Raw genomic sequence first — 20,019 nt, 5'->3', positions numbered from 1 at the left:
ATTTCTGTTCGTTTTAAATTTTAATGTTTCTCCTTACTTTCAGTTCAAAAAACTTTTTCATATTTATTTTTTCATTGTATTTTTTTAAATAATGCTAGATAATCCTGCGCTCCCTTCATGAAAATTTTCTTCCCCCATGACAAATTCCTCCAAGGAAAGTTCCCCCAACATATTCCCCTCTTCTCAACTCCTCCCCCCAACCTAAAAATCCCCCTGAAAACGTTTGTATACTTCCAAATAACCATTAATATTGTAAGCACTGGTCAAAGTTTGTAACTTGTAGCACCTCCTACGGGGACTGTGTGGGAGTGAGTCATCCCCAAAGACATAGTTATAAGGTTTTTCGACTACGCTGAATAAAATGGCTATCTCAGAATTTTGATCTGGAGATTTGGGAAAATAATTAGCGTGGGAGGGGGCCTAGGTGCCCTCCAATTTTTTTGGTATTTAAAAAGGGCACTAAAACTTTTTATTTCCGTTAGAAAGAGCCCTCTCGCAAGATTCTAGGACCACTGGGTCGATACGATCACCCCTGGGAAAAAAAACAAAAAACAAATAAACACGCATCCGTGATCTGCCTTCTGGCAAAAAATACAAAATTCCACATTTTTGTGGATAGGAGCTTGAAACTTCTACATTAGGGTTCTCTGATGCGCTGAATCTGATGGTGTGATTTTCGTTAAGATTCTATGAGTTTTACGGGTTGTTTTCCCCTATTTCCTTAAATAAGGCAAATTTTCTCAGGCTCGTAACTTTTGATGGATAAAACTAAACTTGATTAAATTTATATATTTAAAATCAGCATTAAAATGCGATTCTTTTGATGTAGCTATTGATATCAAAATTCTAGTTTTTAGAGTTTTGGTTACTATTGAGCCGGGTCACTCCTTACTACAGTTCGTTACCACGAACTGTTTGATTTGTTTATACTTACTTCCGATTTGCTTATACCTGGCATACTGGTATTTTGGCGAGGGGGACGCTACACAAAATTATGTGACCGCAGTATTTTGATTCGAACCCTATTACGAAAAGATCTCTCATTAATCTTTCTCAATCTGAATAAATTGAACGAAGGCCTAAGATACTAAATTTGATTTCTCTCAAAGAAAGAAGTACACCACGCATTACGACTTAAGGAAACAGAACATAAAAGTAATAAATCTAGCAAGCATTTTGCAAATTTCCGTATCGAATTTACACCTTTCTTTTGTCTGGACTCCGAGACGGGAAAATGGACTATTGTTTCTTTCAAGGGGCTATTTACTAAATTGCTTCGTGTACATGAACAGTCAAAGATCAAAGACATCTACTCATAACCTTTTTTTAGAATAGTCTCTAATATATCAAAATAGTATCAAATATTGTATCGAATAGTATCAAAAGACATCTACTCATAACCTTAGAATAGTCTCTAATATATCAAAATAGTATCAAATATTGGATCGAATAGTATCAAAAGACATCTACTCACAACCTTTTTTTAGAATAGTCTCTAATATATCAAAATAGTATCAAATATTGTATCGAATTGTATCAAAAGACATCTACTCATAACCTTTTTTAGAATAGTCTCTTACAATGTCTAGTTTGAAAACAGGAACTGCTGAGCTATTATGTGTACAATTTTTATGGCACTTGGTATCTACCAAGTGACATATAGCGATCGCAAATTCTGTCGGTCTGTCGGTCCTGGTTTTGCTAGTTTAGGCACTTCCAGGTAAGCTAGGAGGATGAAATTTGGCAGGCGTATCAGGAACCAGACCAGATTAAATTTCGAATCGTTTCCCCGATTCGACCATCTGGGGGGGGAGTGGGGGGACAGTTAAATCGAGAAACAGAAAAAATGAGGTATACTTATACCTCATGAGGAATACTTACGAACGGAAAAACTTACGAACGGGTGATCGGATCTTAATGAAATTTGATACTTAGAAGAATATTGTGTCTCAAAGCTCTTATTTTAAATCCCGACTGGATCTGGTGAAATTGGGGGAAGTTGGGGGGACCTAGAATCTTGGAAAACGCTTAGAGTGGAAGGATCGGGATGACACTTTGTGGGAAAAATAAGCAAAAGTCCTAGATACGTGACTGACATAACCGGAACAGATGCCGCTCTATTTGGGGGAGTTGGGGGGAGGGTTAGTTCTGAAAATTAGAAAAATGAGGTATTTCTAACTTACGAAGGAGTGATCGGATCTCAATGAAATATCATATTTAGAAAGGCCTCGTAATCTTTTACATAATCTCGTTTAAATCTCTTATTTTAAACCCGACCAGATCCAGCGTAATTAGGGGGGAGTTGGGGACGCGGACCGGAAATCTTGGAAAACACTTAAAGCGGAAAGATCAGGACGAAACTTGGTGGGAAGAATAAAAACAAGTCCAAGATACGTGACTGACATAACCAGACCGGATCCACTCCGGATCCGGTGACATTGGGGGGAGTTGGGGGACGGGGGACCTAAAATCTTGGAAAACGCTTAAAATGGAGGCATCAGGATGAAACTTGGTGGGAAAAATAAGCAGAAGTCCTAGATACGTGATTGACATAACCGGAACGGATCCGCTCTATTTGGGGGAGTTGGGGGGAGGGTTGATTCTGAAAAATTAGAAAAAATGAGGTATTTTTAACTTACGAAGGAGTGATCGGATCTTAATGAAATTTCATATACAGAAGGACCTCGTAACTCAGATTTCTTATTTTAAATCCCGACCGGATCCAGCGTCGTTGGGGGGAGTTGGGGGCAGCAGAAATCTTGGAAGACACTTAAAGCGGAGAGATCAGGATGAAACTTGGTGGGAAGAATAAAAACATGTCCAAGATACGTGACTGACATAACCGAACCGGATCTGCTCTCTTTGGTGGAGTTGGGGGTGGGGGGATTCGGAAAAATTAGAAAAAATGAGGGTATTTGTAACTTACGAACGGGTGATCAGAACTTAATGAAATTTGATCTTGCGCTTTAGAGCGCTTATTTTAAATCCCGAACAGATCCGGTGACATTGGGGGGAGTTAGAGGGGGAAACCAGAATTCTTGGAAAACGTGGAAATTGAGGTATGTTTATCTTGCGAATGGGTGATCGGATCTTAATGAAACTTGATATACAGAAGGATCTTATGTCTCAGATGCTCTATTTTCAATTCGAGTCGGATCCGAGGACATAGGGGGTCGGAGGGGAAACGAAAATCTTGAAAAACGCTTAGAATGGAGAGATCGGGACGAATCTTGATGGGAAGAATAAGCACAAGTTATAGATGCGTGATTGACATAATTGGGACAGATCTGTTCTCTTTGGAGGAGCTGGGGGGTGTTAATATGGAAAAATTAGAAAAATTGAAGTATTTTTAACTTAAGAACGGGTGACCGGATCTTAATGAAATTTGATATTTATGTCAGAAGACTCATGACTCAGAGGTCTTATTTCAGATCCCGACCAGATCTGTTGATATTGGGGGGGGGAGTTGGAGGGGGAAACCGGAAATCTTGGAAAACGTTTTGTGTAGAGAAATCGGGATGAAACTTGGTGGGTAGAATAAGTAAATGTCGTAGATACGTGATTGACGTAACCGTACTGGATCCGCTCTCTTTGGGGGATCCGCTCTTAATTTAAGCTTTAGTGTAAACAGCAAGGTATTGACGAGGGGGTGAACCCTCTCATATACGTAATAAAAAAATACGAATATAGAAGTTCGTTACGTAAGATAATTCGTAAGTTACGTATATTTTTTATTAATGAAAACGTTCATAAGAAATTAAAAGTTCTAGTTGCCTTTTTAATTAATCAAAAAAATTGGAGGGCAACTAGGCTCCTCCCCGCTCCTTTTTTTCTCAAAATAATCCGATAAAAACTATGAGAAAGCCATTTAGCCAAAAAAAATATACAAATTTCATTTTAATTATTTATGAGCGGAAAGCCAAAATCAAAATATGCATTAATTCATATATATATATATATATATATATATATATATATATATATATATATATATATATATATATATATATATATATATATATATATATATATATATATATATATATTGTCAGTAATTAAATTGAGAGAGGCGAGTTTTATAATCTATTTTGAACTACATGTGCTGTTTAGCAGCGGTGGCAATTTAAAGTTTACCATTTTCAAAAATATGGAAAAAGTAATACCCGGATTATGTTTAGATCAAAACCGAGACGAAATCGCGCGTCAAGAAGACTTGTTAGACAACTCTTATGACGACATGCAAAAATTGCTCAACAACTAAAAACTATAGATTTCATCATATTCTCTATGAGTTTAAGACTGTATGAGAAGAGATAAAAGAAGAGCTGGACTCCATGTTCAGGCACGTACTGAAGAAAATTTTTCAGGGGGGGGGGGGGGGCGATTACAAAAAAAAATTCGTTGATACGTTGAATAAGAAATGCCCTGAAATTTGGGAAAACTTATAATTTGAGGAGGGGGCACTCCCTAAGCCACCCTCCCCCCTGCAAACGTTCCTGCCGATGTTAATCCTTTTGGTTACGTGTTATAGCGACCACGCTTTGCTCTTGATTTGTAATGAAACCGTTTTTCTGTGTCCAGTCGGAGATAATAAGCTTGGCTTGAGCGAAGGAAACTACCTTACAAGCATATTTTAATCAAATGTTTAATACACAGAGGTGGTTAGGTTAGGTATTTAATATAAAGCGTTCTGGGTGACCATCTTTCCATAATTCTCTGTCGTAGTTTCTATAATTTTCTTATTAAAGTATTATATTTTCATTATATTTTGGTGTATTTCATTAGGATTAACCTAATTTCACTTATTTGGTGTGGTCACTATAACGCGGAAGTACCATCCTTTTTTATGCTACTGAATAGGTACACAATTATTCTTCAAAGTACAACAACAAAAATATCAACAGGATATAAGATGTCTCAAGAACCAGCCCCCTGTGGCCGCTAATACTGACCCCCTGGCTCTATTTTTGCCCCAACTTACCTCGCCACTTTTTCGGTAGAATTTAGCCACAGCGAAGTATTTAAATTGTCAAACGCTTTGATTTGGCTTCGTGGGCTTACAGAATTAAGTCTTCAATGCTTAGCATTCAAAGATTCCATCTTCAGAAATTCGAATTTCCATACAAGTATAGCATTTATAAAAGCAATATATGTGGCTATTGGTTGTATTAAGAAGACGCATGCGCGGTTTCGGCATGATTTACGCGCTTTTGCGCTTTCTGTTCTTTTTTTTTAAGCTAAACAGTATTTGATAAACTGCATATTAACAAAACCATATACAAATAAAACTGAGCCAGTTTGCACTTTCACCCTCAACATTTATCTCTTTATGTTTATTTAAAAAATAGGGGAAACGAGACATAGGGTAAACCGAAATTGCGACCAACTTGAACATTCCAGCGACATTAAGACTGTCAAAATGAAAAAAATAACCGTCGAAAAATTTGACCTGGTTTTATTTATTTCCTATTGAACTAATTAAGAACTTATTTATTTATTTCTTATTTATTTTTATTTATTTTTTCTATTTATTTATTTCTAATTTCTTTTATTTTTTCTAATTTCTAATTAAGAACTTCTTGTTCTTAATTTTCCTTGCTTACTTGCACTTTTTCCAAAACACTAATTCAGGAATGGTAACTATTATTTCGATTAATCTGTGAACAGTAAAAGCTTACTGCAAAAATAAGCTTAAGGGATTTTGAAAAAGACTCTAAACTCCCCCTGCAAAAAAAAATGGCGTCACATCGAAATGAAAAATGCATCATTATAATCATCGTGGTTAAAAACCGTGTATGGGGTGGATTACAGTTCCCCACCTTGAACAACAAGGGAAACCTCCTTTTTGCGCTAGAAGCTCTGATAAAACGCTTGACAGCAAAGCGCTACAAGCGCTAAATGGGAAAATATCACGAGTCTGTTTATTTGAGCTAGTTCTGCAGATGTATCTTGCGTAATCTGCGAGGCAATAATTTTTGTTCGTTTTAACTTTCAATTTCAGTCTTTACTTCCATAAGAAAAACTTATATTTTTTAATTAGTGAAAGTAAAGAGCAACATTAAAACTTAACAGGAAAAAAACGCGTCCTATACACAAGGGGAACTATCCCCTCGTTGTACTTTAATATCTATAAAAAGCACTTTAGATGGCATTGAGGGGTCCTTGAGATGTGTAAAGGGTAAGTTATATATCAGTTTTACTAAATAGCCCACAAGGAAGAAAAGAAAAAGGCAGATGCCATTGATAAGACTGTGAAAGAGCTTTCAGCTTCAAAAATGGCTGTTAACTTCAAAACGAGAAACAAAAAGTTGACAAACTCCAAATGCGTCAATCAAATTGTACAAATAAAAATGAATTTAAGAAAAATGAATTTCAAAATTAAAAATGTAAAAATGAATTTGTTGTTTGTAAGAAAAAAAAAATAGGTACTGGTATGATATACCCCCTGTAGCTCAGGTTGTTCATGCATTGACGCACTGTAAACCGGTTTCTTTCGCTAGTTTCTTTTGACTTTGCGTGAGAAAAGACAAAGAGAAGTGACAGATCAGATGGGAAATATATAATTTAGCCTATATATTGGCACATTAAGGGGGTGAGGGTAAAGTTTTTGGACAGTATGAAGTCTGAAAACAATTCCTACTTCATAATATCACAATAATTGTAGCAAACACATTTTGCATGCAGACCCGCTGTACTTTGCCCCCCCCCCAATGTGCAAATATATAGCCCAAATTTGTCTTCAAAGTATTATACTTTTATCATACTTAGGTATTTCTTATTAGGATTGACCTAACTTTACTTCTTGAGCTGCAGGGGTATATCATACAAGTACCAAAATATAGTTTACTTATTATTATAAATATGTACAATTTTTTGTCTCTCGCATTGTGGGGGGCTTTCTCTTATTGTTACCTACGTAAAATAAGGTCTGTAGGTACTTGTGTATTACTCAGTACACACTACTCGAGACTGTGAAGTCTCTGAATTCTCTGTTTATAAGGAACTCATAAGACTGAAAGCGAACTGTGCGTCCTACTCAGGTGAGCTTCCAGTAAAGCTGTTACGCGAATTCGTCATTATTTCTTGTTAAGCTACTCTCTTCTATAATCAACCAATGTTTCCGTCAGCAAGTATTCTCTAGAGCTTGGAAAAGAGCATATGTCCGCGTTATTCCAAGAGTAGGGTGTCCAAAATCTTGTGATCAACTACGGCCTTTATCAATAACTCCGAACCTTTCTAAAGTGGCAGAAACGTTTATTTACCGCAAACTTATGTCAAAGGTCTCTGCACATCTAGACCCGTATCAGTATGGATGCCTCAGAGGCAGCAGCACAACTGTTTATTTAGTGCGAATGTACCATCTCATTGTCGAGTGGCTCGACCGAGGAAGTGCTATAGTCGATCTTCTCCTCGTAGACTACCGAAAGGCTTTTGATCTTATTCGCCATTCCGTTGCTATCACAATTCTACGCACCATGGGTGCGCACAAACATATTCTCCTTTTAGTGATCAATTTTTTACAAGCCCGCTATCAGTGCGTTTACAGTCTTTTCCCAGGAGATACCGACTCCGAATGGGTCATACTTACGTGCGGAGCCCCACAAGGTACTAAGCTCGCTAGTCTACTGTTTCTGGCAGTGATAAATTTCATCCTTTCCAGCTATGAAGAAAGATTTAAGTATGTAGACGAATTGTCAGTCCCACCGAAGTACATTGTTGAGAAGTCTGAGGCTGTTCCCCAATTCTGTAACGAAATAATCAACAACTTCAAAGATGAATGTACTGCTAGCAACCTCCAAATCAACGAAGGAAAGACTAAAATCCTTCGCTTTAATCCCCTGAAGAGAGACTTTGTGTGCCCTCCTCCTCCTTATCCTAGTGAATCTTCGGCAGTAGTGCTTGGTGTCAAGTTTAGCATCGACTCCTCTTTCAGCCTTCATGTCGATACAATTATCAAAAAGGCAAATAGTGCGATGCAGACACTTATACTAATGCGTCGATTTGGTTTCTCAGTGGCACGCCTAAGGATAGAATATCTCACGTACATCCGACCAATTTTAGAGTATGCATGTCCCGTATGGGACCCACAAGTCAATAACACTATTTATCTAAGTGACCAGCTTGAGTCAATACAAAAAAGAGCAGTCAAAGTAATATTGTGCGATGCTTTTACTGAATATAAGTTAGCATTATCCACTTTACAAATTCCCTCTCTTCAAGAGCATCGTCTCAGTTTGATCCTTGAATTTGGCCAATATCTTCTCAGAAGTGATAAACACAGATCGATACTACCATCAGTTTTAGTGAAACATCGAAGTACTAGGTCGAAGAACATTGACAGATTAGCAGCACCTCCTTCACGCACAAATCGCTTTTCCAACTAATTCATCCCTTTCTTTGTATCGAAGTATAACAATCGTTGATTTAATCCTATTCGTCTTCTGATTTTTTCGTCGTTTGATTTAATCCTTTTTTTGTAAGCACACGCGCCATTTAGTCTTATGACTACGAAAGATTGTGCAAATAAAACCGATTCTATCCGAATTCGGAATTGCAGATCAGACAATAACCAGTTTATACCTGACAATATTATATTTACATCATACTTTGGTATATTTCGTTATGATTAACCTAACTTCACATCTCAAGTGTGTATTTAGTAATAAACAAGCACCGTCTATATATTCGGAGCTTTGAACAGATTAGGACTGAAATTTCAACTTCAAATAAAGCTTTCAACTTCAAAAATGGGAAACGCCAATGTGACTGACTCCAAAGAGGAGCATTGATCAAATTGACTAGGAATATAGCTTTGCTAAGACAACAATAAATAAAACTGAAAAAAAGTCTGCATTCCTTCAAGTTCAAAGATATCTTGACTCAGGGAAATGGACAATACTAGTGTCAACTGCTTGGAAGAGAAGTCAAAATATCGTGATTAAAAATGTCTTTTTAGAATTCTTGCCAATATTGTCTCGAATATTTATCATCGTTTAGGAACGCTGACAACTCCAGAGAAAACGAAAAATGACCAAGACACAGGGTTTTTGAATTCTTCCCAGCAAACCTGGAGGAATACTGTCAAGGAAACAAGAAGGCGGGTCTTAACACAACAACATCATATACGTGCTACCGCTAACTTAACACTCAACAGTCAACTCCTTCATTAACACAGCTCAATCAAAATAAACACTACGTTTACTGATTTAATGACAATTTAGTATATCGACTATGCATCCTATTACAAAAGTCATTTTCAACAGCCTTTTGAATTCGCCTAAATAACTATTTTTTTATATTCTAATTTAACGAAACAAAGATTGAGGTGAGATCGAACATTCGTTGTCCTGTTTATCCTCCCTTTGAATGCTGCTCAGCAAACGGTTTTTGGCAATTATTTTAAAACTCGTAATCGGATCGTAATCGGAAACTCGGATCGTAATAGGATCGTTAACGTATTATTAGTAGGCTATATCAATGGAGTCACAGTCAATCCCAAGAAGACGGGATCTAGGGGCTAGGCACCATCAATGCGAGGTATTACATGACTCTGTCGGGGGTGTCAACTTTGGGCGGGATATTTTTGCCCCCTCTATATTTTGAAAAACATCGTTTTTGGTATTGTCAATGAAATACCTTTTTCAGGCATTTTCATTGAATAAATATAAAAGCAACAAAATTGCCCCGGTTAGACTTTGGAAAATATATCCCCCACAAAAACTTTTCCCCTTAAATTGACAAAAACTGGAATATGACTCCCTAGCCATTTCTTTGGCCTAAGAACATCCATTTCGAGATCTGTGTTTTTATACATCCTACGTATATAAGGTGATCTAGGGTGTAACCCCTCGAAAAAAACTTAAACAAAACAACTTAAAAAAAATAATACGGCATTGGACATTGGAGTACAGTTCCTATCGGCGATACTAAACTCCGTTCCAAGGCCTTTCAGCCAGGAAGTGCAAATGAGGTCATCTCTAATTGGTCGCTTTGACAAAATTTTAATTTTATTTCAACATTTGGCCTGAAAAACATGCAATATACATTCGTTTTACTGCAAACAAAAGCACGGTGACATCATCCACGTTTCTATGTTAAAACCTTTACGAAAAAAAATGACTTTAAGTACTGGGCTTTTGAGTGCCCTTTTATTAGAATTTCACTGACCCGATCCGTCAGCTTGCTGACATCTGGCTTTCAGTCAATTACAACATAAGGTGTGTTCATACTGCTTGTGTTCCAAACGCCAATGGGGAATCCAAGTGAGGTGAAGTTCCTTAGCCAAGCCGGCGAAGGAACTATTAACTTTGGATAGATTACAAGAACTCATCTAGCGCACCCCGATTTTATTTTTATTTCATAAAAACTGGTCACGATTCGAATTTTTATACAAAACAAATCCGTTTCAAAATAAAAACTCAAAACTTAAGCTCCGAATCAAGAAACCTTTATAAAGTGTCATTCACACGACGTACGTTATTGTCTATGCTCAATGATTAAGTTACATTACGCATAATGTTCCGCACTTAAATAAGCATTATAACACTAGGCTAATGTAAAATTGAAAAAAATATAATCATCGTCTAAGTTAGTAAAAATTAATAAAAACCATAACAATTCAAAATTAAATATGTGGGACGTAGATGGGTTTTCCAAGCTCTGGTCAAGGGTTAAAAGCTTTCCATGAAAAGTTTATAAACTACTCATCCGGAAATTCTGTTTTGTTGCTATTATGCAACATTTTATATAACGTAACAGATAGATAGATAGATAAGTGCATTTAGGTACTTAAGACTGTATGTCGGGTTGTAGTCTAATAGGCACTGACTACGTTATGGACAAAATTGGGCTCCTTGAGATTACATAACGTAACGTAAAATCTTAAGTTATGCTAGTTGGAAAGCTTCTACACCGTCGTGTGAAAGCACCATAATAAATAGATGTTACACGGTGTCGTATTTTTGCGTGATCCTGCGATGCACACTTCCGTATTGTATGATGTTCAGTAGGATGCGGTATCGAATTGTACGATACGCGCTTTCTGGCTTTCAGAAATATCAATAGATGTGTTGCCTACTCAATACTTCACTTACGTATTTGAATTGAGAAGAAAATCCGTAGCTGATTAATATAATATAACTTAAAAGTAAAATAGCAAAAGTGCATTTAAATACTAGAAGTGTATCGCTGAAATAAAATTGAGGTATCTTAGTGAACTAGGCGATTGTCACAACAAAATCATATAGAAAGAAAACGATCAATGGAGTATGCATCCGAAGAAACCTTTGAATACATGGACATATAAAAATTTAGGCCTAAATAGTGAGAATACATCTACAAAATGTATGTGGAAAAGTTTTAAATATAGATACATAAATAAATGGGAAAAGAAAGTTAAATACTAAAAGAGTATCACTCAAAAAATCCCTTCTTGGGAATCTTAGTGACCTGGTTAATCATTGCCTAATAACTATTTACTAAGAAAATGAGCAATGGAGAAATCATCGAATGTAGCCTATAGATATGCAGAAATTCGGCCTAAATAATGAAAATGTATATGGTAATGTTTTAAACGTAGGAACATAAATGAACAATAGAAATGTAGTGAAACATCAAAGGTGAATTAAAAAGCCCTTCTAGGGTTTTTAATGGCCTAGTTACTCGTTTAAGGAAAATGAGCAATGGAAGACGAATTCAGAGAAATCGTCGAATGTATGGGTACATACTCACTTAGGGCTAAATAGTAGAAACGTATGTGAAAATGTTGCAAACATAGAAACGTTGCTCGTTGCCACATAATCACTTGCAAAGAAAATGAGCAGTGGAGGACGAATCCAGAGAAATCGTCGAATGTATGGGTACATACTCACTTAGGGCTAAATAGTAGAAACGTATGTGAAAATGTTGCAAACATAGAAACGTTGCTCGTTGCCACATAATCACTTGCAAAGAAAATGAGCAGTGGAGGACGAATCCAGAGAAATAGCCGAACGCATGGACTTCTATCCATTTCGGCATCAATACATGTTTTGGGGAAAGGAAAATAAATAGCAGAAACGTATGTGGAAATGTTATAAACGTAGAAACATAAATAAATGGAATTAAAATTAAATACCAAAATGGGATAAGAACGTCATTCTGGGGTGTCTTAGTAGCCTAGTGCCTCACAGCCATACAGATTTAGACATCCATAGGATTTAGACTTAAAAATATGTGTTAGGGCATCGTGAGTACTTATCTGTTTTAGCCACCACACTCAAGTTCTTGGTCTGACAGAACCGGCTGCTTTCTGTAGTTTCTTTCAGCTTAGCGAGAGAAAGTATATATAGACTACAATTTAGGTATATTTTAATTAAATATTTTAGCTGTTATTTTGGTTAGGCTAGGCTTGAAACCATTTAATTTAATGCGTTCTGGGGGGCCAGATTTCCATAATTTTCCATTGTAATTTCCATAATTTTGTTAAGTATTTTATTTTCATCCTGCTTAGGTATATTTCATTAAGATTAACCAAACTTCTCTTTTTGAATGTGGTGGCTATAACAGAGAAGTACCGCATCATGTCCTTGAAAAATTCCTGGTTCTCCCTGAATGGGTGAACTGACTGTTTGTATCTGCGCTAACTTCACGCGTACCATTGATTTGACTACGACAAGAATTTGTATTTCCTTTTCTTCTAAAAAAAATATGCACAGTAGGCAATGCAAAAACATGTATTGTAAATGAAAAAAGTTGATTTTCTATTCAAAGGATGAGACATGTATAGCGTATTGAACATCCAGATTCCAGACAAACTTCATGCCAATTCTAATGAATAGAAACGTTTCAATGTGCAATACGTCTCTATCTTTTGAATTCTACGTCACGTTGTCGTTAGGAGTTACACACTTAGTCGCTTCGTGACATTCGTGCACACTAGAGGCATGGAGGCGCGTCAGAAGTCATACATCTTCAGCTAGAGATAGGCTCGGAGGCGTGAGAAATATGGTTGGGGGGCTAGGGAGCAGAGCTGAAGGCAACATAATTATATACATCTGAGATGCTACAAAGTCTCAACTCTTTATGTCTATCGAGATCTGTGAGCAAAAAAGCAAGTCTCAACCAACTGATAATTTTCTTGACAATCGGAAACTTTGTTACAATAAACTAACGATAAACTAAGCTAATTGAATCATAAATTACATTAATTTATTAAGTTCATTATCGTGTAAAACAGACAACTATGATTTATAAGTACTACTGGAAAAAAAAATAATATCTATACTACAATGGTCGAGATTATGCAAGGAAAGAGTTAGGTGATGGATTACATAATCATACATATGGGTTTCCAGAGACTGAAACTTCGGGGAGAGGGTTTCAGACGGGAGGGAGTTTGAAATAAAAAAGGGTTAATCGTAAGCACCAACTATTAGGAAGTCCTGGAGGAGGGTTCTTTCGATAAATATTAAGAGATTTTCCTCCCCATACAGGAACATCAAGTAACATCAAGTAAAGCTAAACTTAAGTCCATATTTCCAGGTCATCAACAATTTGGCCCCACTAAAATCCAAAAACAATAATAAAAGGATAAATAAAATTTTGTTATCATACCGAATAAATTTTGAAAATTAATTCTTTCTTCTATCAAATTTACTGGGAGGAGGAGAAACTCATCATTTCCCTCAATTTCTTTTTAAATCGTTCCGGACATTGAACAAGGAAAAGAACTTTGTTATACTAGTTTATCTATGGCTTGAAATGCAAGAACTGGAGTGATTTGGAGTCTTGTGACAACTATATACGTGGAAAAAATCACGTTCTTTCTAACCGCTGCAAAATTTTAATATGCTTCTGTAAACTCCTATTATTACACAATTTAAATAACTTGCAATCAGGCGTCGCTTGTCCTAAAAAGGCTTCTTGTAATTATGTGATGTCTCCACTTATGAGGCAAAATCAAGGGGTCAAGCACTAGGTAACTTTGTGTAAGGCACTGAGACAGCAACACATGCGTACTTGGCATACTATGGGGAGTAGCACAATCCCTGGATAGAATCAAAAATGTGATCTTTAGGCTTGAGTGGTATAAATATTGGATAATTGGTGTAAGGCTTCTTGTCGCCAAGCAGATTAAGCATGACTTTTAAAAACAAGTAAAAATTCTTTCGGACGTGCTCCGCGCATAAAAGAACGCATGTGTAAAATTTTACGCTTGTTCAGCTTTATCAATGGGAAAAAGATAGCTTACTACCCTATAAATCGGTGGTAAAAAAAAAAAGGTGTGCTGATGTTCGGCAGGGTGACGAACATTGAATATTTTATTATAAAAATATTCTTGATCAAATATTCATTTTAAACTTGAAAAGTTTAAAAAAAACGTTCTTGTTCACATTAGCTGAATAATCCAGTTTCTTAAATTGTGTCATTGTTCCGCAAACCTGTGTGGTAAAATCGTGGGACGATAAAATGTAAATCCATTTGTAAACAAGATAGTTTTTTTCTGTAAAATGTTCCAAAGAATAGCATAATCCAAGTTTTATCAGCTATTGTAAAAAAAAAAAAAAAAAAAATCGCAATAGTAACAAAAGGTTTTTACTTCAAACTTTGCACTTGAATAAAGCCAAAAAACAATCTACATACTCTTTATCATCAACTGGTCTTTTTTTCTAGGAATTAAAATCCTCTATATTTTGATGCTTGGGCTAAATTTTTAAATATGTATTTGCAAAAACACAATGGAATTAATAAATATGAGTAAATTTGTTCGAAATTGGAATTTATGACCAAGAATAATAGTGTATACTCTTCGAACTCAAGAGTCGAACAACAATGATAATATATATATATATATTTATATATATATATATATATATATATATATATATATATATATATATATATATATATATATATATATATATATTGTGTTAATATTTGTGATTTGTGATTTGGTAAAATTTATAATATTTAGTTTACCTATTGTTGCTAAAGGGAGGGATATATTAACAGGATAAGCTTGTTTTGGTTTTACTTGGTTGTTTTACATTTGCTGTTTTTTTCATAGACATGTATTTTGGGGGTGATACCTGACGCGGGGATGCCATGGATATTCTGTGGTAGCCACAACACTGTGCTGGGTAGAGAATTTAGAGTGGCGAAACCCTATATAGGCCAGTGTATTCTCCTGATGAGCCCTTATGTTGGGTGTTGCCTCTGAATTATTTGTCTATATTATTTTTTCTATGGTTTGGTAAATGACGACTTATACTTATTGACGACATGACTGCCTGTCCATGGATTATTCTTTATGGTTGATTGTGTGTGGCTATGCTGTTTGACCTATGTGATTGTATGGATGAGTAGGGTTAAGGCCTCATTCAAGTGCTGGTCTATATTAATCACTAATTTAGGAAAACAGTCTTCCTTTTCTCCTTCTGTCTCCTTTTTTTTTTTTTTTTTTTTTTTTTTTTTTTTTTTTTTTTTTTTTTTTTTTTTTTTTTTTTTTTTTTGTGTGTGTGTTTGTGCTGTAGCATTGGTGATTTCTCTTTTCATGATATATATATATATATATACATATATATATATATATATATATATACTAGGTGTTGGGGTGGCGCTAAGCGCCACCCCAACACCTAGTTGGTGGGGGCACTTCGCGCCCCCCCCCCCCAAGCCCCCCCGCGCGCGTAAGTCGTTACGCGCCATAATAGTTACGCGCCATTGTAGTTGTGTCCCTATGTCGCACCTGTGAATATATATATATATATATATATATATGGTTTTAACTACGTAAAACTTGCGAATATACAACATTCTTTGCTGTCCCATTGTCTTTGCATATAAATAGATTGTCAGGTTTACCGACTCTTGAACATGCAACATATAATGGTCCATGGGAAAACAATCTGTATTCAGATCTATACCTCATGATTCTAATGATTGCCCTTGAGCTTTGTTGATGGTGATTGCTAATCGACCATTCCCTGTCCCGGTGTCCCGGTCGTCATTTATATCCCCCTGTTTCCCCCGGTGTCCCCGTTGTAGTTGTGTCCCTGTGTCCCGGTCGTCATTTATATTCCCTGTGTCCCGGTCGTCATTTGTATCCCGGTGTCCCGGTCTGTATATACATTCGTTTTTTAGTTTTGTTTTTCTCCTTTATTTTTTTCCTTTTTTTTTCTTTTTTAGTTTATTTAGATTTTTAGATTTTTTAATTTTTTTATTAGTTTTTAGTTTTTTTTTTCTTTTTAGTTTTTTTGTCCCGGTCGTCATTTATATCCCCCTGTTTCCCCCGGTGTCCCTGTGTCCCGGTCGTCATTTATATTCCCTGTGTCCCGGTCGTCATTTGTATCCCGGTGTACCGGTCTGTATATACATTCGTTTTTTAGTTTTGTTTTTCTCCTTTATTTTTTTCCTTTTTTTTCTTTTTTAGTTTATTTAGATTTTTAGATTTTTTAGTTTTTTTATTAGTTTTTAGTTTTTTTTTCTTTTTAGTTTTTTTGTAGTTTTTACCTTCTTTTTAGTTTTGTTAATTTTTTTTTTTACTTATGTCCTGGTCGTCATTTATACTCCCCGTGTCCCGGTGCTTTGTTGATTGCTAATCGAACATTCCTTTTGTCCTGGTCGCTTTCTCTTTGAGTGTCGTCATTTATTTTTTTCTTTTTTAGTTCTTTTAGTTTTTACCTTTTTTGTTTTTTTTTAGTTTTTTAGATGAAAATTTTTTTTAGTTTTTTCTTTTTTTTCTTTTTAGTTTTTTATTGGTTTTTACCTTTATTTTAGCTTATTTTTCAGTTTTTTCCTTTTTTTTAGTTTTTTTTATTTTTTATTTTTTTAGTTTTTTACCTTTTTTTTAGTTTTTTTAGTTTTTTTAGTTTTTTAGCTTTTTTATTTTTTTATTAGTTTTTAGTTTTTTTTGTAGTTTTTGCCTTTTTTTAGTTTTTTTAGTTTTTTAGCTTTTTTATTAGTTTTTAGTTTTTTTGTAGTTTTTGCCTTTTTTTAGTATTTTTAGTTTTTTAGCTTTTTTATTTTTTTATTAGTTTTTAGTTTTTTTTGTAGTTTTTGCCTTTTTTTAGTTTTTTCAGTTTTGACGTCACCTGATCCAGTTTTTTCAGGTGACGTCACCTGATCCACAGATCCACAGATCCACACACAGACAACTTATTTTTATATATATAGATATATATATATATATATATATATATATATATATATATATATATATATATATATATATATATATATATATATATATATATATATATATGTATATATTAACTGGTCGGAAGTCTCAATGATTCAATCATCATGGGAAAAACTTCCCTAATTTTCCTTCACTCATTATCGTAGGTTCTTTAAGGTATAGTATACTACTATATATATATATATATATATATATATATATATATATATATATATATATATATATATATATATACTAGCTGTTGGGGTGGCGCTTCGCGCCACCCCAACACCTAGTTGGTGGGGGCACTTCGCGCCCCCCCCCCCCAAGCCCCCCCGCGCGCGTAAGTCGTTACGCGCCATATTAGTTACGCGCCATTGTAGTTGTGTCCCTATGTCCCACCTGTGAATATAGATAGATATATATATATATATATATATATATATATATATATATATATATATATATATATATATATATATATATATATATATATATATATATATATATGTTTTTAACTACGTAAAACTTGCGAATATACAACATTCTTTGCTGTCCCATTGTCTGTGCATATAAATAGATTGTCAGGTTTACCGACTCTTGAACATGCAACATATAATGGTCCATGGGAAAACAATCCGTATTCAGATCTATACCTCATGATTCTAATGATTGCCCTTGAGCTTTGTTGATGGTGATTGCTAATCGACCATTCCCTGAGTCGCCATCGTCATTTATATATCCCCCTGTGCACCCCGGCGTCCCCTTTGTAGTTATGTCCCTGTGTCCCGGTCGTCATTTATATTCCCTGTGTCCCGGTCGTCATTTGTGTCCCGGTGTTCCAGTCAGTGATTTCTCTTTGAGTGTCCCGGGCGTCATTTATATTCCTTGTGTCCCGGTCGTCATTTATATCCCCCTGTGCCCCCCGGCGTCCCCATTGTAGTTGTGTCCCTGTGTCCCGGTCGTCATTTATATTCCCTGTGTCCCGGTCGTCATTTGTATCCCGGTGTCCCGGTCTGTATATACATTCGTTTTTTAGTTTTGTTTTTCTCCTTTATTTTTTTCCTTTTTTCTTTTTTTTTCTTTTTTAGTTTATTTAGATTTTTAGATTTTTTAGTTTTTTTATTAGTTTTTAGTTTTTTTGTAGTTTTTACCATTTTTTTAGTTTTTTTAGTTTTTTTTTTTTTTACTTATGTCCTGGTCGTCATTTATACTCCCTGTGTCCCGGTCGTCATTTGTGTCTCGGTGCTTTGTTGATTGCTAGTTTATATTATATTTATATTTATATTTTTTATATTTATTAATATTTTTTTAGTTTTCTTTTTCTCTTATTTTTCAGTTTTTTCCTTTTTTTTTTAGTTTTTTCTTTTTTAGTTTTTAGTTCTTTTTTTACCTTTTTTTAGTTTTTTTAGTTTTTTTTAGTTTTTTTAGTTTTTTAGCTTTTTTAGTTTTTTTATTAGTTTTTATTTTTTTGTAGTTTTTGCCTTTTTTTATTTTTTTCAGTTTTTTTTAGTTATTAGATTTTTACCTTTTTTTAGTTTTTTTTAGTTTTTTAGCTTTTTAGTTTTTTTTTCTTTTTAGTTTTTTTTGTAGTTTTTACCTTTTTTAGTTTTTTTCTTCTTTTGTATTAGTGTGAAATAATTCAGACGTCATATGCGGACAAACATGACGTCACCTGATCCACACACAGATCCACACACAGACAACTTATTTTTATATATATAGATATATATATATGTTGTATAATATAGTAATACTGCTACTACTACTAATAACTCACTGCAATGTACACCATGCCGTTATTTCTGACAATACTGCATGCCATCATTTAATGAAATCGAGCACTGTAACACCTCAGCCAAAAAAGACTTCCTTTACATTTTCAGCTTGGCACAATGAAAATTCAAAAATAAGCTTACCACTTCTCCTCTTGTGCTTCTTCTTATTCCCATCTCCAATTAATGGGGGCCGCCCCTTTCTCGTTTCAGACGCTGTGATGGCAAATATGATTGTAAAAATAAGAAAGAAATTGATAACCACGAGGGATCTATAATTCATGGCTTTTCACCAAGATTCCCTTGAAAGCTGAAAAAAAAGGATACATTACTTATTGACAAGCAAACTTAGAGAATAAGACATTTTATAGACAGTGAGAGACTGGGGAATGAGGCATATGCGTTGTTTTGCATTTTATTGATTGAGGTTGAGTGTATCTAAGACACTTACCCTATTTGTGAAAGTACATACTGAAAAAAGGGCAAAATAATAAACAAAAAAGAGAAAGCAGCAAAGCGAGGAAAAGAATAAGATACACCCCCCTTCCACAGATCATAAGAACTTTATGAGGACCTGTGCCTTGTAATTATTTCTTTTATTTTAACATACAGGGTAGCAAGCGTGGTCCACAAGTTACATTTGCTTAGCACCCAAGAATCAATATTTTGGACCAGTGCGCTGCGCACTGTCAATGCCCATGTGCATGTATGGTGGATATTAGAAACTATACCAGATGTGCCAAATTCAAACCAGAAGGATCATAAAATTCTGATTTTATTCGACAGAATTGTTTCCATTGGCTGTCATTGATGCTTTGACTAATGGCATAAAATAACTAATTAGTGAAAAATGATATTATGTGATCATTTCCATCCCACCATAGACCATTTTACCATCCTTCTGGTATGAATTTAGTACTTCTGGTACAGTTTCTATTACCAGCCTTGCATGTACATGTACAGTGGATCATAATAGCGATATCTGCGTTCTATTTTCAAAATGAACGTGATACTTGTGGACCACGCTCCTCACCCTGAATATACTTTATCGAATTAAGGCTTGCAGGTATTTGTCGGTATAACTAC

General features: G+C 35.0%; 1 protein-coding gene across 1 annotated transcript in view; it reads right to left on the bottom strand.

Moving 5' to 3' along the window:
• LOC136027527 (dorsal-ventral patterning protein Sog-like) overlaps positions 1 to 20,019 on the bottom strand; it is a 167,361-nt gene that overhangs the window by 129,365 nt on the left and 17,977 nt on the right. Inside the window, exon 2 of the mRNA XM_065704875.1 lies at positions 19,078 to 19,243. Within this exon, the coding sequence (XP_065560947.1) occupies positions 19,078 to 19,216 (139 nt within the window). The 5' untranslated portion in view covers positions 19,217 to 19,243. The remainder of the gene's footprint in view (positions 1 to 19,077; positions 19,244 to 20,019) is intronic.

Source organism: Artemia franciscana, chromosome 5 (assembly GCF_032884065.1).
Source record: "Artemia franciscana chromosome 5, ASM3288406v1, whole genome shotgun sequence".
NCBI classification, from domain to species: Eukaryota; Metazoa; Arthropoda; class Branchiopoda; order Anostraca; family Artemiidae; genus Artemia; species Artemia franciscana.
The sequence above is the reverse complement of the archived record's forward strand: the minus strand, read 5'-3'. Positions and strand labels throughout refer to the sequence as shown.